Source organism: Aspergillus neoniger, assembly GCF_003184625.1.
Source record: "Aspergillus neoniger CBS 115656 unplaced genomic scaffold BO87scaffold_1, whole genome shotgun sequence".
Classification (NCBI taxonomy): Eukaryota; Fungi; Ascomycota; class Eurotiomycetes; order Eurotiales; family Aspergillaceae; genus Aspergillus; species Aspergillus neoniger.
In genome coordinates, this window is record NW_020291129.1 from 34,923 (window position 1) to 54,865 (window position 19,943).

Here is a 19,943-nt window from a genome sequence, read left to right on the forward strand (position 1 = left end):
TCACGCCACTTCTCCCTCAGCCATTTATAGCGGTTTGCACCACAACTGATCGCTATCCGTCCAACTACGACTCTCGCATTACATCCCTTACCTCCAGACTTTCGTCTCTTCCCTCCGTCCCTCGATTTCGCAACACGGTACTGGCTCTTTAGGCTTTTGCCTTGCGACGACCATGCCTGGCAGAACCCTTCCAGCTTTCACCCCGGCCGAGGTCGAGTCTCACAATGATGCCAACTCGTGCTATGTGACCCTGGGATCAAAGGTCTATGACGTTACTGACTTTGTCGCCGGTCATCCCGGTGGTGAAGAGTTGGTCCTCGAATATGCTGGCAAAGATGTGACGGAGATACTGCGCGATCCGGCATCCCACGCCCATTCGGATTCGGCATACGAAATTCTGGACGAATGTCTTGTTGGGTTTGTCTCGTCGGAACCCAACGGGAAGGCAGCAAATGGGTGCACCCCTCAATCAAAAGAACAGCAGGCGGTGTTTGCAACAACTGGCTTGTCTTGCGAAGAGGACCTGTCGGTAGAGACCGATCCTACCAAGGATTATCAGACACATAAGTTTTTGGATCTCAACAAGCCTCTTCTTCTCCAGCTGTGGAACAGCGGGTTCACCAAGGAGTTTTACCTGGATCAGATCCATCGCCCGCGTCATTACAAGGGTGGGGAGTCCGCGCCGCTCTTTGGAAACTTCCTTGAACCTTTGAGCAAGACAGCTTGGTATGTTGTTCCTATCATGTGGCTTCCTCCAGTCACATATGGGACTATCGTTGGTTTCTCTGGACTGGCGAATGTGCCGGCTGCCGCTGCTTATTGGGTCGGTGGTCTCTTCCTCTGGACCTTGATAGAGTATGTCATGCATAGGTTCTTGTTTCACATCGATAAGTATGACGCTCTGCCCCATTCATCTCTAATTGCTGGTGCTAATGCTTCGTAGGTGGCTTCCTGATAACCGCGTTGGTCTTACCCTTCACTTCCTGCTACATGGAATCCATCATTACCTACCCATGGACAAGTATCGGTTGGTCATGCCACCGACTCTATTTGTCGTCTTGGCCGCCCCATTTTGGAAGTTAGCGCACACGGTGTTCTTCTATAACTGGTATGCCGCTGTGACGGTCTTCTGTGGAGGTGTCTTCGGCTATGTCTGTTATGACATGACTCACTACTTCCTCCACCACCGCAAGTGAGTAAATCTATTCTCCAAGCTCTTCGTTCAATATTTGCTAACCGCTGATGTTCATCTATAGCCTCCCTTCCTACTACAAGGCGCTCAAGAAGTACCACCTCCAGCATCATTTCGCGGACTTCGACAATGGCTTTGGCGTCACTAGTCGCTTTTGGGACCGCGTCTTCGGCACTGAGCTTGAGATGCCGTCTTCCAAGAAGACCCAATGAACATACGTGACATCCTGATGCTTCATACTCTGGTTTCTCAGTGTTCCCCCATTATTTGCTCTCTATTCATATCTTTAATGTACGAAGTAATGTCGCCGACGCGTGTTTATTCTTACCCACGCTGACAATCCGGAGTTGGACTTCTTGTGTGAATCTTTTCATGTACATTGATTGTCATGGCCGGATGAAGAAAACTATACGTTATTCTTCCATGATATGTGACCATGACTCGTTGCTTTTGTGAAACCGTTATCTACTATTGTACAGAGTATATGGCCGCTTATAATATAATCTTTCTCCCATCTACACTATCGATGAAATGAGTTCAAGCCGGGGTACGGTTGAGTGCTAGATGACCCGTGGTTCATAGCCGTGTTAGTCGGCGCGAAAAAAAATATGAAAGGACAAAAGATAAGGAGGCAAAGACGCCAAGACCACGTGACGTGTCGGCATCCCACGCCATCGGAACATTGAGGTGGACAGTATCTTCACATCTCTTCACCTCACTCCTCAGCTACAGCACCACTCCTGTAGGGAATCCGCTTACCCCGACTCCTAATTATACGGCATCGAGAAGATCTATATTACAGTGTCAGAAACAACTTGCCGGCTTCCGGATTTGAAACAGAAGGGTTCGCTCAAGTCAAGCTTGATACGCCGTCACTCTCTAACCAAGCCAAAAGTGACCTCAATCCTTTCCGCGCAATCTTCGTTGCATTTGTTTTCTGTTCAGTTTAGCCCAGGAAAAGACAAATTGCAGCATATATACCAAGATGTCAGGTCTCGATGTTGAGGCTCTCCTCGAGTCTACAGCCGCTCCGCCATCTCAAGACCCTCCCCGTTCCCAGGACCGCGATGACCGCTCCTCCTCGAAAACTGACAGCAATGACCGCCGGGACCGCGATCGGTCACGAGAGAAGGACCGCAAGCGCAGGGACCGCAGCCGTGATCGACGTCGCTCGCGAGACATCGATGGAGATGAAGACATGAAGAGCCCGAAAAGCGAACATGGCAGTGCTAACGGAAGCCATAGAAGCAGAAAGAGGAGCAGGAGTCGTGATAGCGAACGCCGTCGGTCTCGTCGTGACCGTTACGGTGACGACTACCGCTCTGGTGGCGACTTCTACCGCGGTGGTGGACGGGCTCGCACTCGCTCTCGGTCGCCTTACGATGATCGCTATTACCGCCCCTCGGGCCGCTCCCGTCGCGATGAGCGAGATGAAGACAGACGCACTCGCCGTGAACGCAAACGAAGCCCGAGCCCGCGAAGCCGCGAGAGGACGCCAGAACCTACTGAGGATGAGCGTGACAGACGTACCATTTTCGTTCAGCAGCTTGCTGCGCGGTTGAGAACTAAGGAGCTGATTGCGTTCTTTGAGAAAGTCGGGCCTGTCAAGGAAGCCCAGATCGTCAAGGACCGTGTCAGTGGGCGGTCTAAAGGGTGAGTTAATCTCCTTCCCAGATGATAGGAGAGCTGTGTAACTGACTTTCACCAGTGTCGGTTATGTCGAGTTCAAAAGCGAAGACGCCGTTGCACCCGCTATCCAGCTTACCGGACAGAAACTTCTAGGAATTCCCATTATCGCGCAATTGACTGAAGCGGAAAAGAACCGCCAGGCCCGCAATCCTGAGGCCAGCAGCGGCAACAATCACGCTGCTCCATTTCACAGGTTGTACGTGGGTAACATTCATTTCAGCATCACTGAAAGTGACCTCCAGAACGTCTTTGAGCCTTTTGGCGAACTCGAATTTGTCCAGCTGCAAAAGGACGAGACTGGTCGCAGCAGGGGTTATGGATTTGTGCAGTAAGTTCTTCCCCGGCATACTCTACTCATAATATCAGTAAATGTTGCTAACACCGTGTATAGGTTCCGTGATCCAAACCAGGCTCGTGAGGCCTTGGAAAAGATGAATGGATTTGACCTTGCTGGTCGAGCAATTCGCGTTGGCCTTGGCAACGATAAGTTCACTCCTGACTCGAACGCACAACGCATGCAGAGCCAAGGTGCAAACCAACATAACTTCCAGGGCTCTCTTTTCTCGGGTCACGGAGGACGTGGTGTTCAAGCCGGCGGTACCAGCAGCTTCGACCGCGCTGGTGGCCGTGACTCCGAAAAGGGGGCCGGTGCTAGTGCATTGGACGATACGGATGTTGCCGGTGTAAATTTCAACAATTACAGTAGGGATGCATTGATGCGCAAGCTTGCAAGAACAGATGAACCAGCCGAGCCTGCTGCCGACGACCAGCAAAAGGTGCTCCGTCCCAAGACTGAGGCCAAGCCTCTGCCTGTTAACGTCAACATGGCAAGTCGGTGTGTTATGCTCCGCAACATGTTCGACCCCAACGAGTAAGTTGTCCTGTCATAGCGCTCTTGATCGGTATCTGGAAGCTAACAATCTCGCAGGGAGGAGGGCGAAGCTTGGATTAAGGAGCTGGAGGATGACGTTCGCGCTGAGTGCGAAGACAAATATGGCCATGTTGTTCACATTGCACTAGATCCCAACTCGCAAGGCGATATCTACCTGAAGTTCGACCGCGTCCAGGGTGGCGAGAACGCCATCAAGGGCCTGAACGGGCGTTTCTTTGGTGGTCGACAGATCACCGCCCAGCCCGTCGTCGATGCTGTCTACAGCAGTCTGTTCTCCCGAACCAAAGCGATCTAAAGTATAGGACATCGGCCCGCGCCTACCATGACCACATATGGGTAGGTATTACATCTAATTTGTCTCTCTTACCAGGTGCAATCTGTGACGGCCGGACCACACTTTGGCCTTTGAACTGTTGAGCGGTTGCTTCGGCATGGTGCTTGGCTTGGATGACACTGCCCCTGGTAGGTGCCAGTCTTCTTGACATCTTACCCTTTATGGTTGTCTATCAGGCCGAGAGCCTCGTGGAATGATCTTGTCTATAGGGATTTGTACATTGCGTTAGCGCCAAATAGTTTTTTTCCGTAACCTTGTTAATTGACAATTGTCGGTCATGAAAAGATTGTTGTAGTTTCAAGATCACTAATGACTTCATCATCTGAGTCCTTCACTGAAGTACTGCCAGTGTTTTGTAGATGCCACCATACATTTCCCGTTGCTCCCCTTTCTCAAATATGAGATTGTATAACATCTCATAGAACATTCCCAACACAACACCGTATAACAGGGACACTGGCCAATAATACGACACTACCTGCAAGTCCACATTGTATACTTCGCGTGTGGACTGATCTACAAAGTACTATACATACAAACCCTGACTGTACCTGATAAGTATAGTATATCGGGAGTCTGCTGATCCAGCACTTCCACTTTACTACTCAAAGGGACGCACGAAGCATTACTATCCTAACTACTTTGCTTACTCGGTTGATGAAACAGAACACATCATCTTTCTTACTCCGTCTTCGTATTCAGCCCGCATACCATACATCCTCTGACTCTTCTCATGCGCCTGCTTACGAACGGACATTGGCTTACCGCATTGAGTGGCTTAATCCAAGTCAATAAACAGCTCAACTACGCGACCATGGCCAGCCACGATCATTTCATCAGTGTGAAGAACCCAAATTTGACAGATAAGAATTATCGGATCAGACCGGGTAGTTCTCCAACTAATTGACGTGATGTGTTTATTCGGAGACCCAACTGGTAGCATCACATATACATGTATTCCTGCCGTCGTGCTGCTGCCACGTTTTCCTGCTTACTGGAGAGTTTCTGACCGCTATGATAGACTCATAACGGTAGCTAACAGCGAATGGATTTCTATGACGTTGATGAGATTCCTCTTGCGGTTGGAGTAGCTCGCTTAGTAGTAGGCATTTTCAATGCGTGTCTTGTTGTCAGATGTGTAGTTGACGGGCCTGGTTTTTCTGTAGTGAGACATTGATCGAGAGCGCATACGGTGGATGTTCTCATCCTATTCCAGGGATCCGTTTGTTTTCTTGAAAAAACGATGAGACGGTCTAGAATACCGCAAGTGAGATTTGTTTGTTCTCTTCCAGTCTGCTGCTCCAATGATGTAGTCGAATAGACGGAGACAAGACTCAAGCGTTGATTACTGGTGAGAGGAAAGGGGGAGAAGTTGGAGAGTTCCACTATTTCCCCCCTTTAGCAACAGAAAAGGTACCGAGTCTGTTGCCTGAAGTATAAGTCACAGGGTGCAGCAATACATTGCAGTTGAATTGCTGCGAGGGAGGGAGAGACAAAAAGAAGTAGAAGTAGTAGTAGTAAGTAGTAAGAAGTGCCGTTGTGTTTCTCCGCCGCGCTGATTGCTCGGCCCGCAAAATCAGCAGCCCCCGCGGATTTCCGATAAAAGGCAAAGAACCTTCTTCCTGCTTCGTGTCCGGCACCTCCCTTTGTGTGCTCGTGTTTTTCTACTTTGCTCTCCCAGACTTTTTTTTTCCATAGACATCATCCTACCAATGCTTCGGCCTTCATGATTGGGTCTCCCGCCAAGCGAGTCTCCGTCCAGGTCCGGACCCTGGCTGACAGTTATCGTGAGTTCGCCTCCTCCCCCAGATTTCTCTTATCTCCGCGCCTTTCTTGCGCCCAGCCAGATCGGCCTGGAGTTGCATGGTCGTCCTGCATTCGCGTCTCACCATCCCCCCTGGCTAACCTCCTCTTGTCTCCTCTCTAGTCTATATTATCTGGTCTCGGCATCGTCGTTACTCGACCAAGTATATTGTTCCTGACGATATCCGCCCCACCAAGCGTCGCGAGTTCCACGACTATTTCGTCACTCATCTGCCCTCGTCCTCGCTACATCCGGATCCCCGGGGTCCTTTGGCCCCCTTCCACAAACTCCCTCGTGCAGAGTCGGTCCCCCATACGGGCGAGATCTCGCATTCTCCGGCCGCATTCCAGCCCCTTGTCGACCGGGACACCACTGTCGTTCGCATCCCACTGCGGAGTGCCAAACACCACTTTGGTGCACACAGCTTACGAGGCACCCGGCCCTACAATGAAGATGCCTACCAGGCTGGTGTTATCGATATACCCGCCTTTGCGAAGCGTCCACCGGCGTCTTTGACGATCAAGAAGACTGGCACCATCCCTGTCCCCAGAGAGAGCCGCGGGGCCGACACCGCGAGCGGGGATCCGCAGGTCTTCTATTTCGGCGTCTTTGACGGCCATGGCGGAACGGAGTGCAGTACTTTCCTGAAGGACTGGCTTCATGAATATATTCAGGATACCGCGGCCGCCTTTGAATTACAGTCGAGTCTCCGACAAGGCTCAAGCGGCCAGTTCCCGCGGGGCGCGGATCCCTCATCCGGAGCGTTGCCAATAGTACAAGGCGGTAACTCTAAGCGTATCGGAGAATTAGAGAAGATCCTTGTGCAGAACTGGAAGACATTGGTTGGCGGCTATTTCAAGAGATTTGTTCCACCTCACTTCACACATGCCGGAAATCAGAACTCGACGACCGATGTGGATTCTGGCATGGGAGTCACCATTGAGGAGATCTTGGAGTATGCCTTTCTCCGGACTGATCTGGAGTTTGTTTCGGCACAAGCGGCTAAACGAGACGATGAATTTACAAAGGTCGGTCAACCAATGCATCAGGATGATATCCTGTATGGCCCAAGCCGCTCCCGATCGTTGAACATTGGCGGGGTCAATCGCTTCAAGGGAGGCAGCACGGCCAGTATTGCGCTCATCTCAACTCCGACGCCCGCGCCGTTTTGGCACCCCAATGCTCCATCTAGCCTGCTTGTATCGCATGTCGGAGATACCCGGATCCTCTTGTGTTCCACTTTGACCGGCCAAGCCATCCCGGTCACGTCCAACCATCACCCCTCGTCGCCTATTGAAGCTTCCCGGTTACGACGGTACGCTACCACGTTTGTGACAGACTCGTTTGGAGAAGAGCGGATGAGCGGGCTTGCCAACACTCGATCTTTTGGGGACGTCCAGTCCAAGCGCATCGGTGTCTCGGCAGAGCCAGAGATCCGTCGCATCGAGATGGGCCCAGCTGAGTACTCGTTCTTGGTGCTCATGTCGGACGGAGTCAGCGGCACACTCTTAGATCAAGAGGTCGTCGACATCGTCAAGGAAGCCAAGACCCCCGACCAGGGTGCTTCCGACGTGGTCAAATTTGCGACTGAGGTGACCCGTGAAGGAGACAATGCCACCTGCCTGGTAGTCCGATTAGGCGGGTGGGAGCGACGGCTAGAGGGAGGACTGGGAAGCTTGGGGACAAAGGAGTCTCGAGAGTGGCGTCGGCAAGAAGCGACAGATCCGCGCAGGTCACGGAGATGATAATGAAGATTTTTAACATTTGATAGAGAATATGCCTGTTTGTACATAGCTTATTTCTTCTGCTGCTCGTTTGGTTCGTGCTGTTCGAGAGAGCTTTGCATAGTTTACATCTGTACATACGCAGTCCTTGACAACTAATTTCTTTTGTTTTGTCTACACGCGCGCTACTTCAGAATGGGGTTTTGAGTAAAGAATTAGTTGCAGGTTGAATTCTAATTGATGTATGGGAAGGGTAGATCAGGGTCCACGGGCAACTCTTGGTCGGGACCGGCCCGGAAGAGGATGTAAGGCTGGCCGCAAACAGAGAACAGCTTCTCCTGACCACCCGTCTCTCTAAATCTTTCTCATCATCACTTGGCTCCTCTTGGAACTCGTTGTCGCACATTGACACTTACTTTCTGTAATCAACTGTCTTGATCAGTGCAATCGCACCACTCCCCGGATTGCGGCGGATGAATTAAGGTGACCGCATCGTGAGTGGCTCCTTCTTATCACCCCCCAACCTTATCGCCAAACCTCACACATGGCCATTTTCCTCTCCTGACCAACTTGGACAGACTGCCCTTCCACGCGCTGTTAAGATAGTTACAACTTCCCTTTTGTTGGCTCTGTGTACAGTGACATTAATCTCTGTTGTGGACTCGAATCCTGTGATCTTTGGCTTCTGGCACAGGCGCGTCGCAAAAAAAGCAGAAGGTACGTGTTCCACAAAGCTTTCAGGAGAATCTCCGGCGCCGTCATCTTCTCTCAACCCCATCTGAACTTGCCTTGACCTCGTGGTCCATTTCTAGTGAGACATTGTGAGATGTGCTAATGTTATTGTGTCCTCCTCTCTAGCCTTTCTACCCGACTGAGTTTTGCTGCTCCGATTGACTCGAAGCTTGCTTCGGACACGGTCCACTCGCCGTCCTCGTGGAACCCCTCGGATAGAGCTTCTCCTGCTTCCGTCAACTCCCCGTCGCCCAGGCGTTCTTTCCTCCGGAACCTCCTACAAACTACTTCTACTTCTGTTTCAACATTCATATTAATTTCGCCACAATGGGCCCCCGAACTAGATCACAGAAAGCCGCCGCTGAGCTGGAGGCAACCGACCCATCGCCCGCCGTTAACGGGACCTTGCAGGAGTCGCCAAAGAACGGTGCAGCAGTCACTGCTGATGGGGATGTGGAGGAAAACGTGTTTCTTTTTGCTCCGAACTTGATCGGTAAGAGCTCAGCGACACTATTGCAGTCTGACAACACCTAACTTGGATGGGTCTAGGATATGCGCGTGTTGTGTTGACGATGGCCTCCCTCTACTATATGCCTCTGCACCCGCGGACGTGCTCCCTCCTTTACAGCGTGTCGTGCCTATTGGATGCTCTGGATGGATATGCGGCGCGCTACTATAACCAGTCTACCACATTTGGTGCGGTGCTGGACATGGTGACGGATCGGTGCACGACCGCGTGTCTGCTGGTCTTCCTGAGCTCCGCCTGGCCACGGTGGGCCATTATCTTCCAGAGCTTGATCGCTTTGGACATGGCCAGTCACTACATGCATATGTACGCGACTCTGAGCATGGGAGGTTCCAGTCAGAGCCACAAGAAGGTGGAGGCTAGCCGCAGCTGGATCTTGTACCAGTATTACCACAGCAGGGTTCGTTGTTCCTTTGCGTCTCTTTCGTTCAACATGCTGACATGCGCCACAGACCGTTCTGTTTATCTGCTGCGCGCTGAATGAGCTGTTCTTCATTGGACTGTACCTGCTCTCTTTCTCTTCCCCCACCCTGTCTCCCTCCCTCCTGCAGCCTGTGAGCACTGCCAGCCCATGGAGTGCTGGGGCTCTGGAGATGGCGCGCGCCAACAAGATCGACAGCTTCTGGCCTTGGGTGATCACCGGCATTTCGGCTCCCGTCATGGCTCTGAAGCAGTTCATCAACGTTGTGCAGCTGGTCAAGGCGAGCAAGTGGCTGGTGGAGGGCGACATTGCTAGCCGCAAGGCCATGCGCAATGGCAAGAAGAACTAAGTCATGTTCTGACAGCTTGTGGCTGAAGTTGGCTTGTTCTAGCTACCAGTCAATTCGATAATGCCCGTTGGGCTACGCTCCCGGGATCTGGAGGAGTGATGTATGTTCCCCGACCGGGTCAGATATTTTCTGCATGGTTCTGGTGCTCTGGCTGTTCCGGACAGCTCAGAGTGGTCCAGGAGTCTCCCCATAATTACTCTTACCCCATGTCTCTCTTCATTTTTCTATTTCTTTTCTCTGGCTCGAGGATATCGGTCATGTCTTAGTATATGTGATGGGCGGGACTGCGGGCATATAAGGCTAGGTGTACAGACGTCTCAGGGCAAAAATGGGACGATATTGGAGGCGTGCTTTATTGATTCTCTACTTGCATGGCTTCTGTCTTTGTTTCAATGCTTTTTTCGTGTGATTAAATTGGCGCCGCCATCGTCGATAGCATTTTTAATCGGGACTACTAGAGTGGACACATTTACAGTGAGTCAATGTTAATAATAGCTGTAACTCCGGTGGTAAGCGTGGGTAAAAGTACATACGCCGCGCTAAACCGGGGGTGGACTAGGGCCGGCAGTGGCTCCGGTGTCGGCGCGGGGAGCCTCGCCAACTGCCCCGCCAGTCCGTATAAGTTGTAGTTTATACCTCGTTCTCCTCCGCTCAATCGTCCACTTTCCCCCGTGCCAGACTATTCTTTCACTCGCCCTCATCATGCCCGCCTACAACATTGTCGTTTTCGCCGGTGACCACTGCGGTCCCGAGGTGAGTCCGCGCTGAGCCTATACCCATGTACAGCTCCGGACAATCGACTGACCCAGTGCCAACGTCAATCTAGGTTACCGCCGAGGCCATCAAGGTTAGCAAACCATGCTCAGCTCCGAATTGAGCTTCTAGACTCCCTCAATGCTAACACTGCTTCACCACAGGTCCTCCGCGTCATCGAGAAGAGCCGCGATGACATCACCCTCAACCTCCAGGACCACCTGCTGGGCGGTGTACGTCCCAATCAAATCCTATGTATAACAGACCATAAAACGCTGACACTACAACTATACAGGCCTCCATTGACGCCACCGGCAACCCTCTGACCGACGAGGCCCTGACCGCGGCCAAGAACGCCGATGCCGTTCTCCTCGGTGCCATCGGTGGACCGGTACATTTTCCCCCCACCACCAACAACAACACGAACTAACCCAACCAAACAGAAATGGGGCACCGGCGCCGTCCGCCCGGAGCAAGGCCTTCTGAAGCTGCGCAAAGAAATGGGCACATTCGGCAACCTGCGCCCGTGCAACTTCGCCGCCCCTTCCCTGGTCGAGCACTCCCCCCTGAAAGCCTCGGTCTGCGAGGGCGTCGACTTTAACATCATCCGCGAATTGACGGGTGGAATCTACTTCGGAGACCGCAAGGAAGACGACGGCAGCGGCTACGCCATGGACACGGAGCCCTACTCTCGCGCCGAGATCGAGCGCATCACTCGCCTCGCCGCACACCTTGCCCTGCAGCACAACCCCCCTCTCCCCGTGTGGAGTCTGGATAAGGCCAATGTGCTGGCTACGAGTCGTCTGTGGAGAAAGACGGTCACTGAGGTCATGGCGAAGGAGTTCCCTCAGTTGAAGATTGAGCACCAGCTGATTGACTCGGCCGCTATGATTATGGTTAAGAACCCTCGCCAGTTGAACGGCATTATTGTTACGAGTAACCTGTTCGGTGATATCATTAGTGATGAGGCTAGTGTTATCCCTGGTTCTTTGGGTTTGTTGCCTAGTGCTAGTTTGAGTGGTATTCCCGATGGGAAGGGCCGCGTTAATGGTATTTATGAGCCTATTCATGGTATGTCCCCTCCCCCCCCCCACCACTTCTGAAATCTGCTAGGGTGGAAGTGCGGTTTACTAATTTAATCGCGTGCAGGCTCTGCTCCTGATATCGCCGGCAAGGGTATTGTCAACCCCGTTGCTGCTATTCTGTCCGTCGCTATGATGATGCAGTACTCTTTCGGTCGCTTCGATGAGGCCCGCGCTATTGAGGCTGCTGTTCGCAATGTCCTCGAGTCTGGTGTTCGTACTGGTGACATCGGTGGTAAGGCTACCACCAGCGAGGTTGGTGATGCTGTTGCCGCCGAGCTGGAGAAGTTGTTGAAGTAGGTTAATTGGGTTTGGCATGATGGGATGGGTGAAAAAGTATTGATTGCTGGGCGGGTGACCCGCATGAGATATGACTGGATCTAAATGATGAATATAATAATTACATTACTACTACTACCCATGCTACTCTCGTGATTGTTCTTACTGTTACTACTACGTATTAAGTATGGGGGAGAATGTATGACAGCTGCTGCGTGTATGACATATTGATGTATGTTGGAAAAGGAGGGGTATCTAAAACTCCGCGAAATGCTATCAATCGAGTGACACAATGAATGACTACTACCGAATGACAGGCTCGCCCATCCAATCCGGCTCCTCCAAACTCGTCACCACCTTGGAAACACCATCACGCTCCATATCCTCATGCGTACTGGCTCTCAATGAACGTCTGGCACTGTGTCTCCGGACACGACCATCCGCCGATGCAGACGGCGCATTCCCCACCCTCTTTCTCTCATCATCTCTCGCAAACACCTGGAACCCGCGTACATGCGTATCTTTGCCGTTTTGATGATTCTCAATGATTCGCATCTGAATGACCATGGCCTTGAGCACATTCCCCGCATACGGATCATCCTCATCGTCGTCATCGTCATAATCATCATCTTCTTCATCTTCATCCACATCAACGTCAGGATCCTCAAAGATAAACCCGCCCCTTCTCTTCCCCTTCCCCTTCCTCCTCCTCCCCAACTTCTTCTTCTTCTTCTTCCCTCCACCAGCACCACCAGAACCAGCACCACCTTGCCTCTGCGCACTAGTAGTAACCCACCCCCCACTCCTCCCTCCCACCCCCTCCAACTCCACATCAACCCACCCACACGGCCCCTCACCTTCCCAATTAGCAAACTCAACCAGATCATTCCCGCCCATGCCCGCCAGAAACGTCATCTTAGTAGGTGTATAACTCTCATCCATCTCGAAATCCAAATACACCCTGATGCGCACAATAGCCACCAGCTTGAAGAAGTGCAAAGTGAGGGTATGCGGCTGCGGACCATCGGATTGCCAGTACTGCATTGGAGACGGGTGACGGAGGGCAGTCACGCCGCAGCCCGGCTTATGAGTCGAGACGGTCCAGCTAGCTAGGGAGGAGATTTCGCGGAGGTTAGCGGGGAGGGGGGTGGGTGATTTCTCTGTACATAGATCGATCGAATGATTAGTTTATATGTTGAATAAGTGGGTGGGAAAGGGTACATACCGCGCTCATGTAGCATCTCCGACTCACTACCAGCCCCCGGCTCAATCTCCACATCCTCTTCATCCTCCTCGACCTGCTCATCATGTTCCACTTCTTCTTCGTCTTCTTCCTCGATATCAGAAGGCTCCGCCACATCCACATCATGAGCAGGAAGCATTCCGTCCTCCTCGGAGATAGACCGCTGGAACTGCCGCTGTCGGTGTCGGGTACGTTGATGGGCGATGGAACTGAGTGTTGTCTCATGGCTGAATCCGACCCCGTCATACTCTTCTGGAATGGCGTCCTCCTCTTCTTCTTCCTCGTCCTCAACATCCTCGTCGTCGTCCATCATCTGGTCCGCTGGGTGGTTGGGCGGACGGCCATGCACGCCTCGTCCGAAGAGGGAGAACAGGGCGGCCGTTGCGGCGGGGTTGTGCGCTGCATGCTGGCTGGGGTGGCTGTGGAGGGGATGATCGGGGTCAAAGGTTCCGGAGGAAGGGTGAAGAGTGGGAATGGAGAGGCCTTGGGACGGAGGGGTTTGGAATTGCGCGTGGTGGCCGAGGCGCGAGCGATTGGCGCGTTGGGGCGCCGGGGGTGGTTGTTGCGGTGCGTGGTGGGGGGTGGTGCTGTCGGAGGGGGAGGAGGTGTCTGGTGCGGGGTGTCGACGGAGGAGATGATGGTGACGCGGCATGTTGGATACAGTTTGGAAGCAAGTTATTGTGAATTGGCCATGATTCGTGGGGAGATTGAGAGTGTTTGTTGATGCTGGATGGAGAATGGATGGAAAGCTTCATGGATGGACCGCCGTTATCAGTCACGTGTTTCTTATCGGGTTATCGACGATCCAGTATGTAGATGAATAGGTTCAAAACAGTTTAATTATTAGATCAGCTAATAGCTGAGATGTACAGAAAAAGTGTATGATACATAAGCAAGCGCCTCGGATCTTCGTCCGGTGGTGCACAAATTGGTCTATATGGCTTTTTTTGGTGGTGAACTTCTGCCCGTATGTCACCCTCAGTGTTCAACGTCAACGAATCCGAGCTTCTCTCCCATCTTAATGCGCTGGCCCTTCTCAATGGTCCAGTTGAATCCTCCCTCGCGTCGGCCCTCTTCCCAGCCCGCGTCGAAGGACTTACGGGTGCCCACCGGCGCCTCGAACACCAACACGATTGAGCTACCAAGTTGGAATCCGCCCATTTCCTCACCACGCTGCAGAGGGTGACCTCCCAGGGTTTGGCTGGCGTGGAGGTAGGTAGCCTCAACGAATCCAGGGTACTGCTCACCACGCTTGGCCGCAGCGGCGGCTGCCATGTCGGCCGCGGTGTCCGTGGTGAGGCTGTTAGTACGCAGCTCAGCGTCAAAGTTCACCTTGATCGAGCCGACGTTCGTGGCACCCACGGGGGTGTAACTGAAGAAACCCCAACGCCAGCGGCCCAGCAGCACGACACGTTCATTGAGGGTGAAGAGGCCCGGCAGGTGGCGCTGCAGGTACGGGGACACCGAGAACAGTTCACCCGCAAAGTGACGACGGCTCTGCACCACCCACGGCACTGGCGAATGGAAGCGGTGGTAGTCACCCGGAGCAAGGTAGATCACGACATAGTAGAGAGCATTGTTGGACGTCGGCTTCGGGGCGTACCACGGCGCACCATCCCCACGAGCCAGGTCAGCCTTGACTTCGGCTTCTGCAGAGGCCTTGTATGGGGTGGATGCATCGATAGATGCAGAACGCTTCCGGGCACCGCTCTGGTCTCCTGCCAGGAGCGTGGGAAGCGTATAGGAGATGCCGTTCATCTTGGCAAACTCCGCGTCCGCCAGCACTTTGGCTTCGGTTCCCTGGGCCGGCTCGCCCTGGTGGTCTGTGAACTTATCTGTGTGGTCGGCATGATTCGGGGTCGCGGCACCCAACAGGGCGTCCAAGCTGTATGTGACACCCTTGACCTGCTCGACTTCACCACGTTCAATCAATCCAAATTGTAAGATACGTCCATCGGAGGGTGCAAGAATAGCGCGAGTGTCAGGGTCCAGAGGCCGAACACCGGGTTTCAGCTTGCGATAGAAGAAGGCTGCCAGGTTGGGATAGGTGTGAAGGTCGGGTTCCTCAACCTCGTCTAGGTTGACACCAAAGACCCAAGAGTAGAGTTTAAATCCCGGAACACGGAAATAATAAGGCAGCTCAATCTCATTGAAGCGTCCCCAGAGCCGCGATATGGCCTTGAGCGGCAAGGTCGACATAATCTGGACCTGCCATGGTCCACTCAGTCGGTGCTTTGGACGGGGAGGAGCTTTTTCGAAATCAAAAGTCTCGCCGGCAGCTTCTCTCTCTGCACGTTCACGTTCCGCCCGCTGGGCCTTGTAAAACTGCAGCAAGCCAAGCAAGCCGATACCGAGACCGACGGGGATGGGATACCATTCGACTTTGGTGTTGCGTAGGGCAAAACGGAGTCGGGAGCCAAAGGTGCTTCGAGGGGAAGGGTTTTCGTGGGAATTTTGATGCTGATATTGTTTCCAGGACTGCGAAAACTGCCTGGCACCGGTCTTACGACGACCAGTGGCCCGCAACGAGACTTCCATCAATCCTACCTTCTCCCCATGAGGGGAGACTGCGAACTTCCGGCAACACAGGGCAGAACGGCTGGTCAGGCACAGGGCCATAATGCGGTTCTACTCGGAGCAAGTCATCCCAGAGGGGGGGAAGTAAAAGCAACAAGTGCGAGACACCTGCCCTCTGATCACGGAACCGGGATCAACCGAGGAAGCAGCTGTGATTGCAGGATGGGATCGTCAATCTTATGACAGTCAAAACACAAAAACCCGTGATCGGCATCGGTTTGCTGCTTCACCGCCGGGCAGAATCCCCTCCGTCCGCGCGGCTTCACTTGTCATGGTTGCCTGCCTCCGATCTGTTTGTTGATCTGTGTGGTTAGGTGCTTCGTTGTTCTGGACAGCTTGTGGGCGTGAATGTGATATCGTGTTCAACTGACAATTCTAGCTGTTCTGCTTCATATTGCCTGGCTCGTGTGGTTCTGGCCAGTCACATCTCAGGGCTGAAAAGGACACCGTCATCATTCCGGCTTCTTGTATACTTCTCCCGCGGTCCTCTGGCTGTCTGGTTCATGCACATCAACTGCCAGTTAGCACTCTGTTCAGATTGTCATTGTTTGCACTCGACGTGACTGATCCGATTTCTATCAGTTACTTCTGATACACTCTGCTGTCTCTCTTCCAGTGAGCATTGCGACTACGATTATGCGCCTGTGATCGTCTACTCCCAACATCCCTCCGCAAGGACAGAACAACTCCAGGATGACCGCGTCTTCTGAGAACCAGCCCGCTCTGGCGGACTCTCCACAGAGCATAGTACTACATGTGCTATGTCCATCTTTACCTCCTCCCAACCGATTCACTCTCCACGACATCTCCCCGTCCATCACCATTTCCACTCTCAAAGCTCGAATCGCGCAGACCATTCCGAGCGAACCATCACCTGAGACTCAACGGCTGATATACCGGGGAAAGCCCCTGACGAACGACACTGTGGCGCTGAATGATGTGTTAGAGTCATCGAATGTGCGCATACTCTCATCTTTATACACCCCCTGTGGCCGGCATATGCTAACATTGATGCTTCCCCAGGATACCGAGTATTCCATACACCTCGTCCTTCCTCCCGCCCCAGCTCCCCATGCTTCAACTTCCGCCAGAACTCCTGCCCCGATCCCGCGGGGTGCTCCAGGACATCCCGCACCTCAGAGTCCATTCGCATCGAACCGATTCATGCCGCAGCACCTGCCCCACGGACAAGAGATCAGGTATCGAGGCCCCGCATTGCCCGCGGTTCCCCATGAGGCAGAGATCGGACTTGCTCTGAGGCGGAATATCGAGGCCATTCGCCGACAGATTGACATGCAGGAACGGGGCGGACCGTTGGGAGGCGTCGCGGCAGGCACCGCGGGGGCTACTTCCACGACTACAACAGCTTCGTTTGCTCAGCAACCTGCATGGCCACACGTAGCCCCCGGTCTGTCGCACCCAGGACACTCGTCCGTCTCGTCTGATTCCACATTGGCTTCCGGTCTGTCGGGGACAAACAATGCCAATAGCAATTTCCCCGAAGAAGTCCGATTGCGCCTACAGATCCTCAGAAACCAGGTTGCGTTTGGCGAAGAGCAACTGAACCGAGGGGTTGCGCCCCCAATGGACCATATCATTCGCATACGTACACAATTGTTCGCTCTGCTCGACGACCAATATCAGAACCCACATGCTGAACGCGACGGCTCGATTGAATCGTTGCTTACCCGCGTCTTCAACATCTATACCCGCGCCGATCAGCTCCGCGTCTCGCAAGCTCGAACCATGCCCACACCTGTTCTATCTGGACCTCCCAATCCCACACCAGGGCAAGCTCCTCTGTACCTCCTCTCGTCTCCAAACGGCTATCAAGCCTTGGTTGCATCTCCCCGCGGCGCGGAAACGATGCAGTCGTCTCTCGATGCGCTCCGAGCCATGCACTCCCCAACTGGAGCCTCAGCGCCTCGTACGGGTGCCCCGCCGGAGATTCACAATGCAAACGCAGTTGTCATGGAGAACATCGTCCGACAGGCCGTACTCAATCAGCGCCTCGAAAATAACGGACAGTTGAGCTTCACGCGCAATCTCCGACGCATGTGGCTATTTGTGCGCTTGTATTTCTTCTGCTACATGTTCAGCGAACCGGGCACATGGTCCCGCGTGGTGTATGTGACTCTGGCCGTCCTCGTCTCGCTCCTGTCAGAAACCGGGGTCCCACAGCAATTGTATCGAATGCTTGTGGCGCCAGTGCAACGACACCTGGAAGGACTGGTTCATTTCGCCCCGGACGAACCGGCCCCAGCACCATCCGGCACGCCGTCAACAGGCCAAGGGAATGTTCCTCTTGCTCAGCCAACCGGACTGCGACACCAACTGCGACGCGTGGAACGGTCTTTGGCGCTCTTCATTGCAAGCTTGGTTCCCGGCGTGGGCGAGAGACACGTAGAAGTGCGCAACGCTGCAGAAGCGGCCCGGAACGCAGAGCGTGCGAGAGAGGAAGAAGAGCGGCGTCGACGGGAGGAAGAGGCCACCAACGCAGGCACGACTGGTGAGGCACAGACACAGGCTCAGCAGAGCAGCGAGAACGAGCAGAGAGAGACGGGCGAGAACGCACCCAACACGATACCCCCAACTGAGAATTAGCCATAACGGAGCCATTAGACTTGTACTGAGTATACTCGGTGGTTTGAAACTTGAGTTCATGATGTATTGATAGTTGCGACCATATTTCCATACCGCCTAATGCGGCAAGATATCTAGTCTATTAGCGCAATATATTTACTACTTACAGCCTGAGTGTACTTTATCCCCGATGACATCCACATCCACACCAAGTCCCATATCATGGTATCTATAACTTACTTCCCCCCAAATCAGTCTCAACCGACGACTCCACACTAGAAGTCGGAGTAGCCGACGGACCAGCCATGGGGCCCGTATCAAACGACTCATCACCATCGAAGTGCCTATATCAGCGAACAGTTAGCAACCAACCACCATCCCATACCGAACCAAACCAAGACAGAAACGAATATTATGAAAAAGAAGAAGAGAGAACAGAACATACCATCCCCTCTCCGCCCCACCACTCAAAAACCCACAATCCCCATTCCTCACACACTCCCACCCCCCAGCAACTCCCTTTCCCCCCTTCCAATCAGGAACTTTCACCCCTCCATCTAGTAGTACCTCCGTACCCGGCGCAAGCTCACCCCCATCGCCTACCTCCTCTCCATCCTCCCTAAAACTCTTACCCTCCCCCTCTCCTACCCTCCTCCTTACGAAGGTACTCACCCCCGCCGTATACACCTTGAAATCCTCAACCGAAGAATCCCTCGGCATATCCCCCGTCAAGGCCCGTCCCATAGCGATCAGCGGCGCAGCATGCGCGCAGATCAGGATTGCTTTGCTGGTCCGTTGATCGGGAGGGAGTGATGCCTCGAGGGCGGAGATTTCCTCGTCGACGGAGGTGATCAGGGCAGAGAGGGTAGTTGCGACGCGGTCGTGGAGCTGGGCGATGGTTTCGCCGCGGGTGGAGGGGTGGAGGATTGGTTTGTGGGTATGTCCGTGTTCATGTACATGTTCATGTTGGGATTGGGATGGGAGGATGGTAGGGAAGTGAGTGGATAGGACTGAGGCCGGTGCGGGAGTTGGGTGGTGGAAGAAGGTTGTTGGGCCGAACCATTCTCTATGTATTTTTATTATATGGTTAGTATCGGTTTCTGTATAGTTTAGTTGGTGTGGAGGGGGCAACGTACCCCAGGCCGGGTTCAGTGCGGACGGTTAAGTCGGCGTGGGTGTCGATTGCGGGGGGTTCGTTGGTAGTACCGGGGGTGGTGTTTGCCTGCTGCTGCTTCAATGCTTCGACTGTGGGTTGGATTGTCTGCAAACATCGGTAGAATGGACTGCTGTAGATGCGGAATGGCTTGGGGGATATGTTGTCGCTGGTGAAATGGGCGGCCAGTTCGTGGGATTGGCGCACGCCGTGAGATGTCAGGGTTGGATCCGCTGGATTACCGGTTGGAGTAGGGAATTGGGCGTGGTAGGTGCCGGTTTTGTAGTCGATTGTCCAGTTGAGGCGGTGCTGGAGATATATTGTTAGTGTTGGGGATAGGATATGGAGGGGGTAGTATGTGGTGGGTGGGTGGACGTACGCCATGGCGGGTGAGGTATATTGTGTCTAGAGGCATGTTTACAGGACTCAAGTATAGAAATTGGAGAAGATAGGGAGGAGGGAGTGAATGTAGTTGTGAGTTGAACCGGTTAAAGATGGTGTTGATAAATGGATAAGGGAGATGTTGCGGGGAAACTTGGGGCGGCGGTCAGACCTCGGCCCGGCCAAGTCTTAGATCTACTCTGCAGCTAATGATTACACTACTTGCATA

The 19,943-nt window shown here is 53.3% G+C and overlaps 9 protein-coding genes across 9 annotated transcripts; 6 read left to right on the plus strand and 3 right to left on the minus strand.

Annotated features, from left to right (window-relative positions):
* Positions 1 to 172: 172 nt before the first annotated feature.
* On the plus strand, positions 173 to 1,404 carry BO87DRAFT_296609 (fatty acid alpha-hydroxylase; the record flags this gene model as incomplete). Its single annotated transcript, XM_025618992.1, has 3 exons — positions 173 to 891; positions 944 to 1,192; positions 1,257 to 1,404. The coding sequence occupies 3 exons, from the start codon at positions 173 to 175 to the stop codon at positions 1,402 to 1,404; spliced, it is 1,116 nt and encodes a 371-aa protein (XP_025484949.1).
* Positions 1,405 to 1,907: 503 nt separating this feature from the next.
* On the plus strand, positions 1,908 to 4,387 carry BO87DRAFT_347401 (putative RNA splicing factor (Pad-1)). The gene is made up of 5 exons (XM_025620934.1): positions 1,908 to 2,036; positions 2,088 to 2,845; positions 2,901 to 3,209; positions 3,273 to 3,752; positions 3,810 to 4,387. The coding sequence occupies exons 2-5, from the start codon at positions 2,178 to 2,180 to the stop codon at positions 4,066 to 4,068; spliced, it is 1,716 nt and encodes a 571-aa protein (XP_025484950.1). The 5' UTR covers positions 1,908 to 2,036; positions 2,088 to 2,177; the 3' UTR covers positions 4,069 to 4,387.
* A 1,360-nt stretch (positions 4,388 to 5,747) lies between these two features.
* On the plus strand, positions 5,748 to 7,834 carry ptcA (type 2C protein phosphatase PTC6). Its single transcript, XM_025628548.1, has 2 exons — positions 5,748 to 5,894; positions 6,035 to 7,834. The coding sequence occupies exons 1-2, from the start codon at positions 5,834 to 5,836 to the stop codon at positions 7,654 to 7,656; spliced, it is 1,683 nt and encodes a 560-aa protein (XP_025484951.1). The 5' UTR covers positions 5,748 to 5,833; the 3' UTR covers positions 7,657 to 7,834.
* An 860-nt stretch (positions 7,835 to 8,694) lies between these two features.
* On the plus strand, positions 8,695 to 9,663 carry BO87DRAFT_295878 (CDP-diacylglycerol--inositol 3-phosphatidyltransferase; the record flags this gene model as incomplete). Its single annotated transcript, XM_025618966.1, has 3 exons — positions 8,695 to 8,860; positions 8,917 to 9,293; positions 9,346 to 9,663. 3 exons carry the CDS (start codon positions 8,695 to 8,697, stop codon positions 9,661 to 9,663), a joined length of 861 nt encoding a protein of 286 aa, XP_025484952.1.
* Positions 9,664 to 10,325: 662 nt separating this feature from the next.
* leu2A (3-isopropylmalate dehydrogenase LEU2) lies at positions 10,326 to 11,909 on the plus strand. Its single transcript, XM_025622083.1, has 6 exons — positions 10,326 to 10,416; positions 10,490 to 10,510; positions 10,581 to 10,649; positions 10,712 to 10,807; positions 10,860 to 11,487; positions 11,566 to 11,909. The coding sequence occupies exons 1-6, from the start codon at positions 10,366 to 10,368 to the stop codon at positions 11,796 to 11,798; spliced, it is 1,098 nt and encodes a 365-aa protein (XP_025484953.1). The 5' UTR covers positions 10,326 to 10,365; the 3' UTR covers positions 11,799 to 11,909.
* Positions 11,910 to 12,009: 100 nt separating this feature from the next.
* BO87DRAFT_323086 (anaphase promoting complex subunit DOC1) lies at positions 12,010 to 13,726 on the minus strand. The gene is made up of 2 exons (XM_025620015.1): positions 13,003 to 13,726; positions 12,010 to 12,937 (listed from the first exon to the last, which is right to left on the minus strand). Exons 1-2 carry the CDS (start codon positions 13,670 to 13,672, stop codon positions 12,081 to 12,083), a joined length of 1,527 nt encoding a protein of 508 aa, XP_025484954.1. The 5' UTR covers positions 13,673 to 13,726; the 3' UTR covers positions 12,010 to 12,080.
* A 114-nt stretch (positions 13,727 to 13,840) lies between these two features.
* Positions 13,841 to 15,768, minus strand: BO87DRAFT_371668 (phosphatidylserine decarboxylase 1). Its single transcript, XM_025622084.1, has one exon. It carries the CDS (start codon positions 15,637 to 15,639, stop codon positions 13,999 to 14,001), a length of 1,641 nt encoding a protein of 546 aa, XP_025484955.1. The 5' UTR covers positions 15,640 to 15,768; the 3' UTR covers positions 13,841 to 13,998.
* Positions 15,769 to 15,893: 125 nt separating this feature from the next.
* On the plus strand, positions 15,894 to 18,326 carry BO87DRAFT_454337 (uncharacterized protein). The gene is made up of 2 exons (XM_025628549.1): positions 15,894 to 16,554; positions 16,621 to 18,326. The coding sequence occupies exons 1-2, from the start codon at positions 16,291 to 16,293 to the stop codon at positions 18,199 to 18,201; spliced, it is 1,845 nt and encodes a 614-aa protein (XP_025484956.1). The 5' UTR covers positions 15,894 to 16,290; the 3' UTR covers positions 18,202 to 18,326.
* On the minus strand, positions 18,267 to 19,818 carry BO87DRAFT_454338 (phosphoglycerate mutase family protein). Its single transcript, XM_025628550.1, has 4 exons — positions 19,713 to 19,818; positions 19,317 to 19,642; positions 18,626 to 19,246; positions 18,267 to 18,524 (listed from the first exon to the last, which is right to left on the minus strand). The coding sequence occupies exons 1-4, from the start codon at positions 19,746 to 19,748 to the stop codon at positions 18,410 to 18,412; spliced, it is 1,098 nt and encodes a 365-aa protein (XP_025484957.1). The 5' UTR covers positions 19,749 to 19,818; the 3' UTR covers positions 18,267 to 18,409.
* Positions 19,819 to 19,943: the final 125 nt, after the last annotated feature.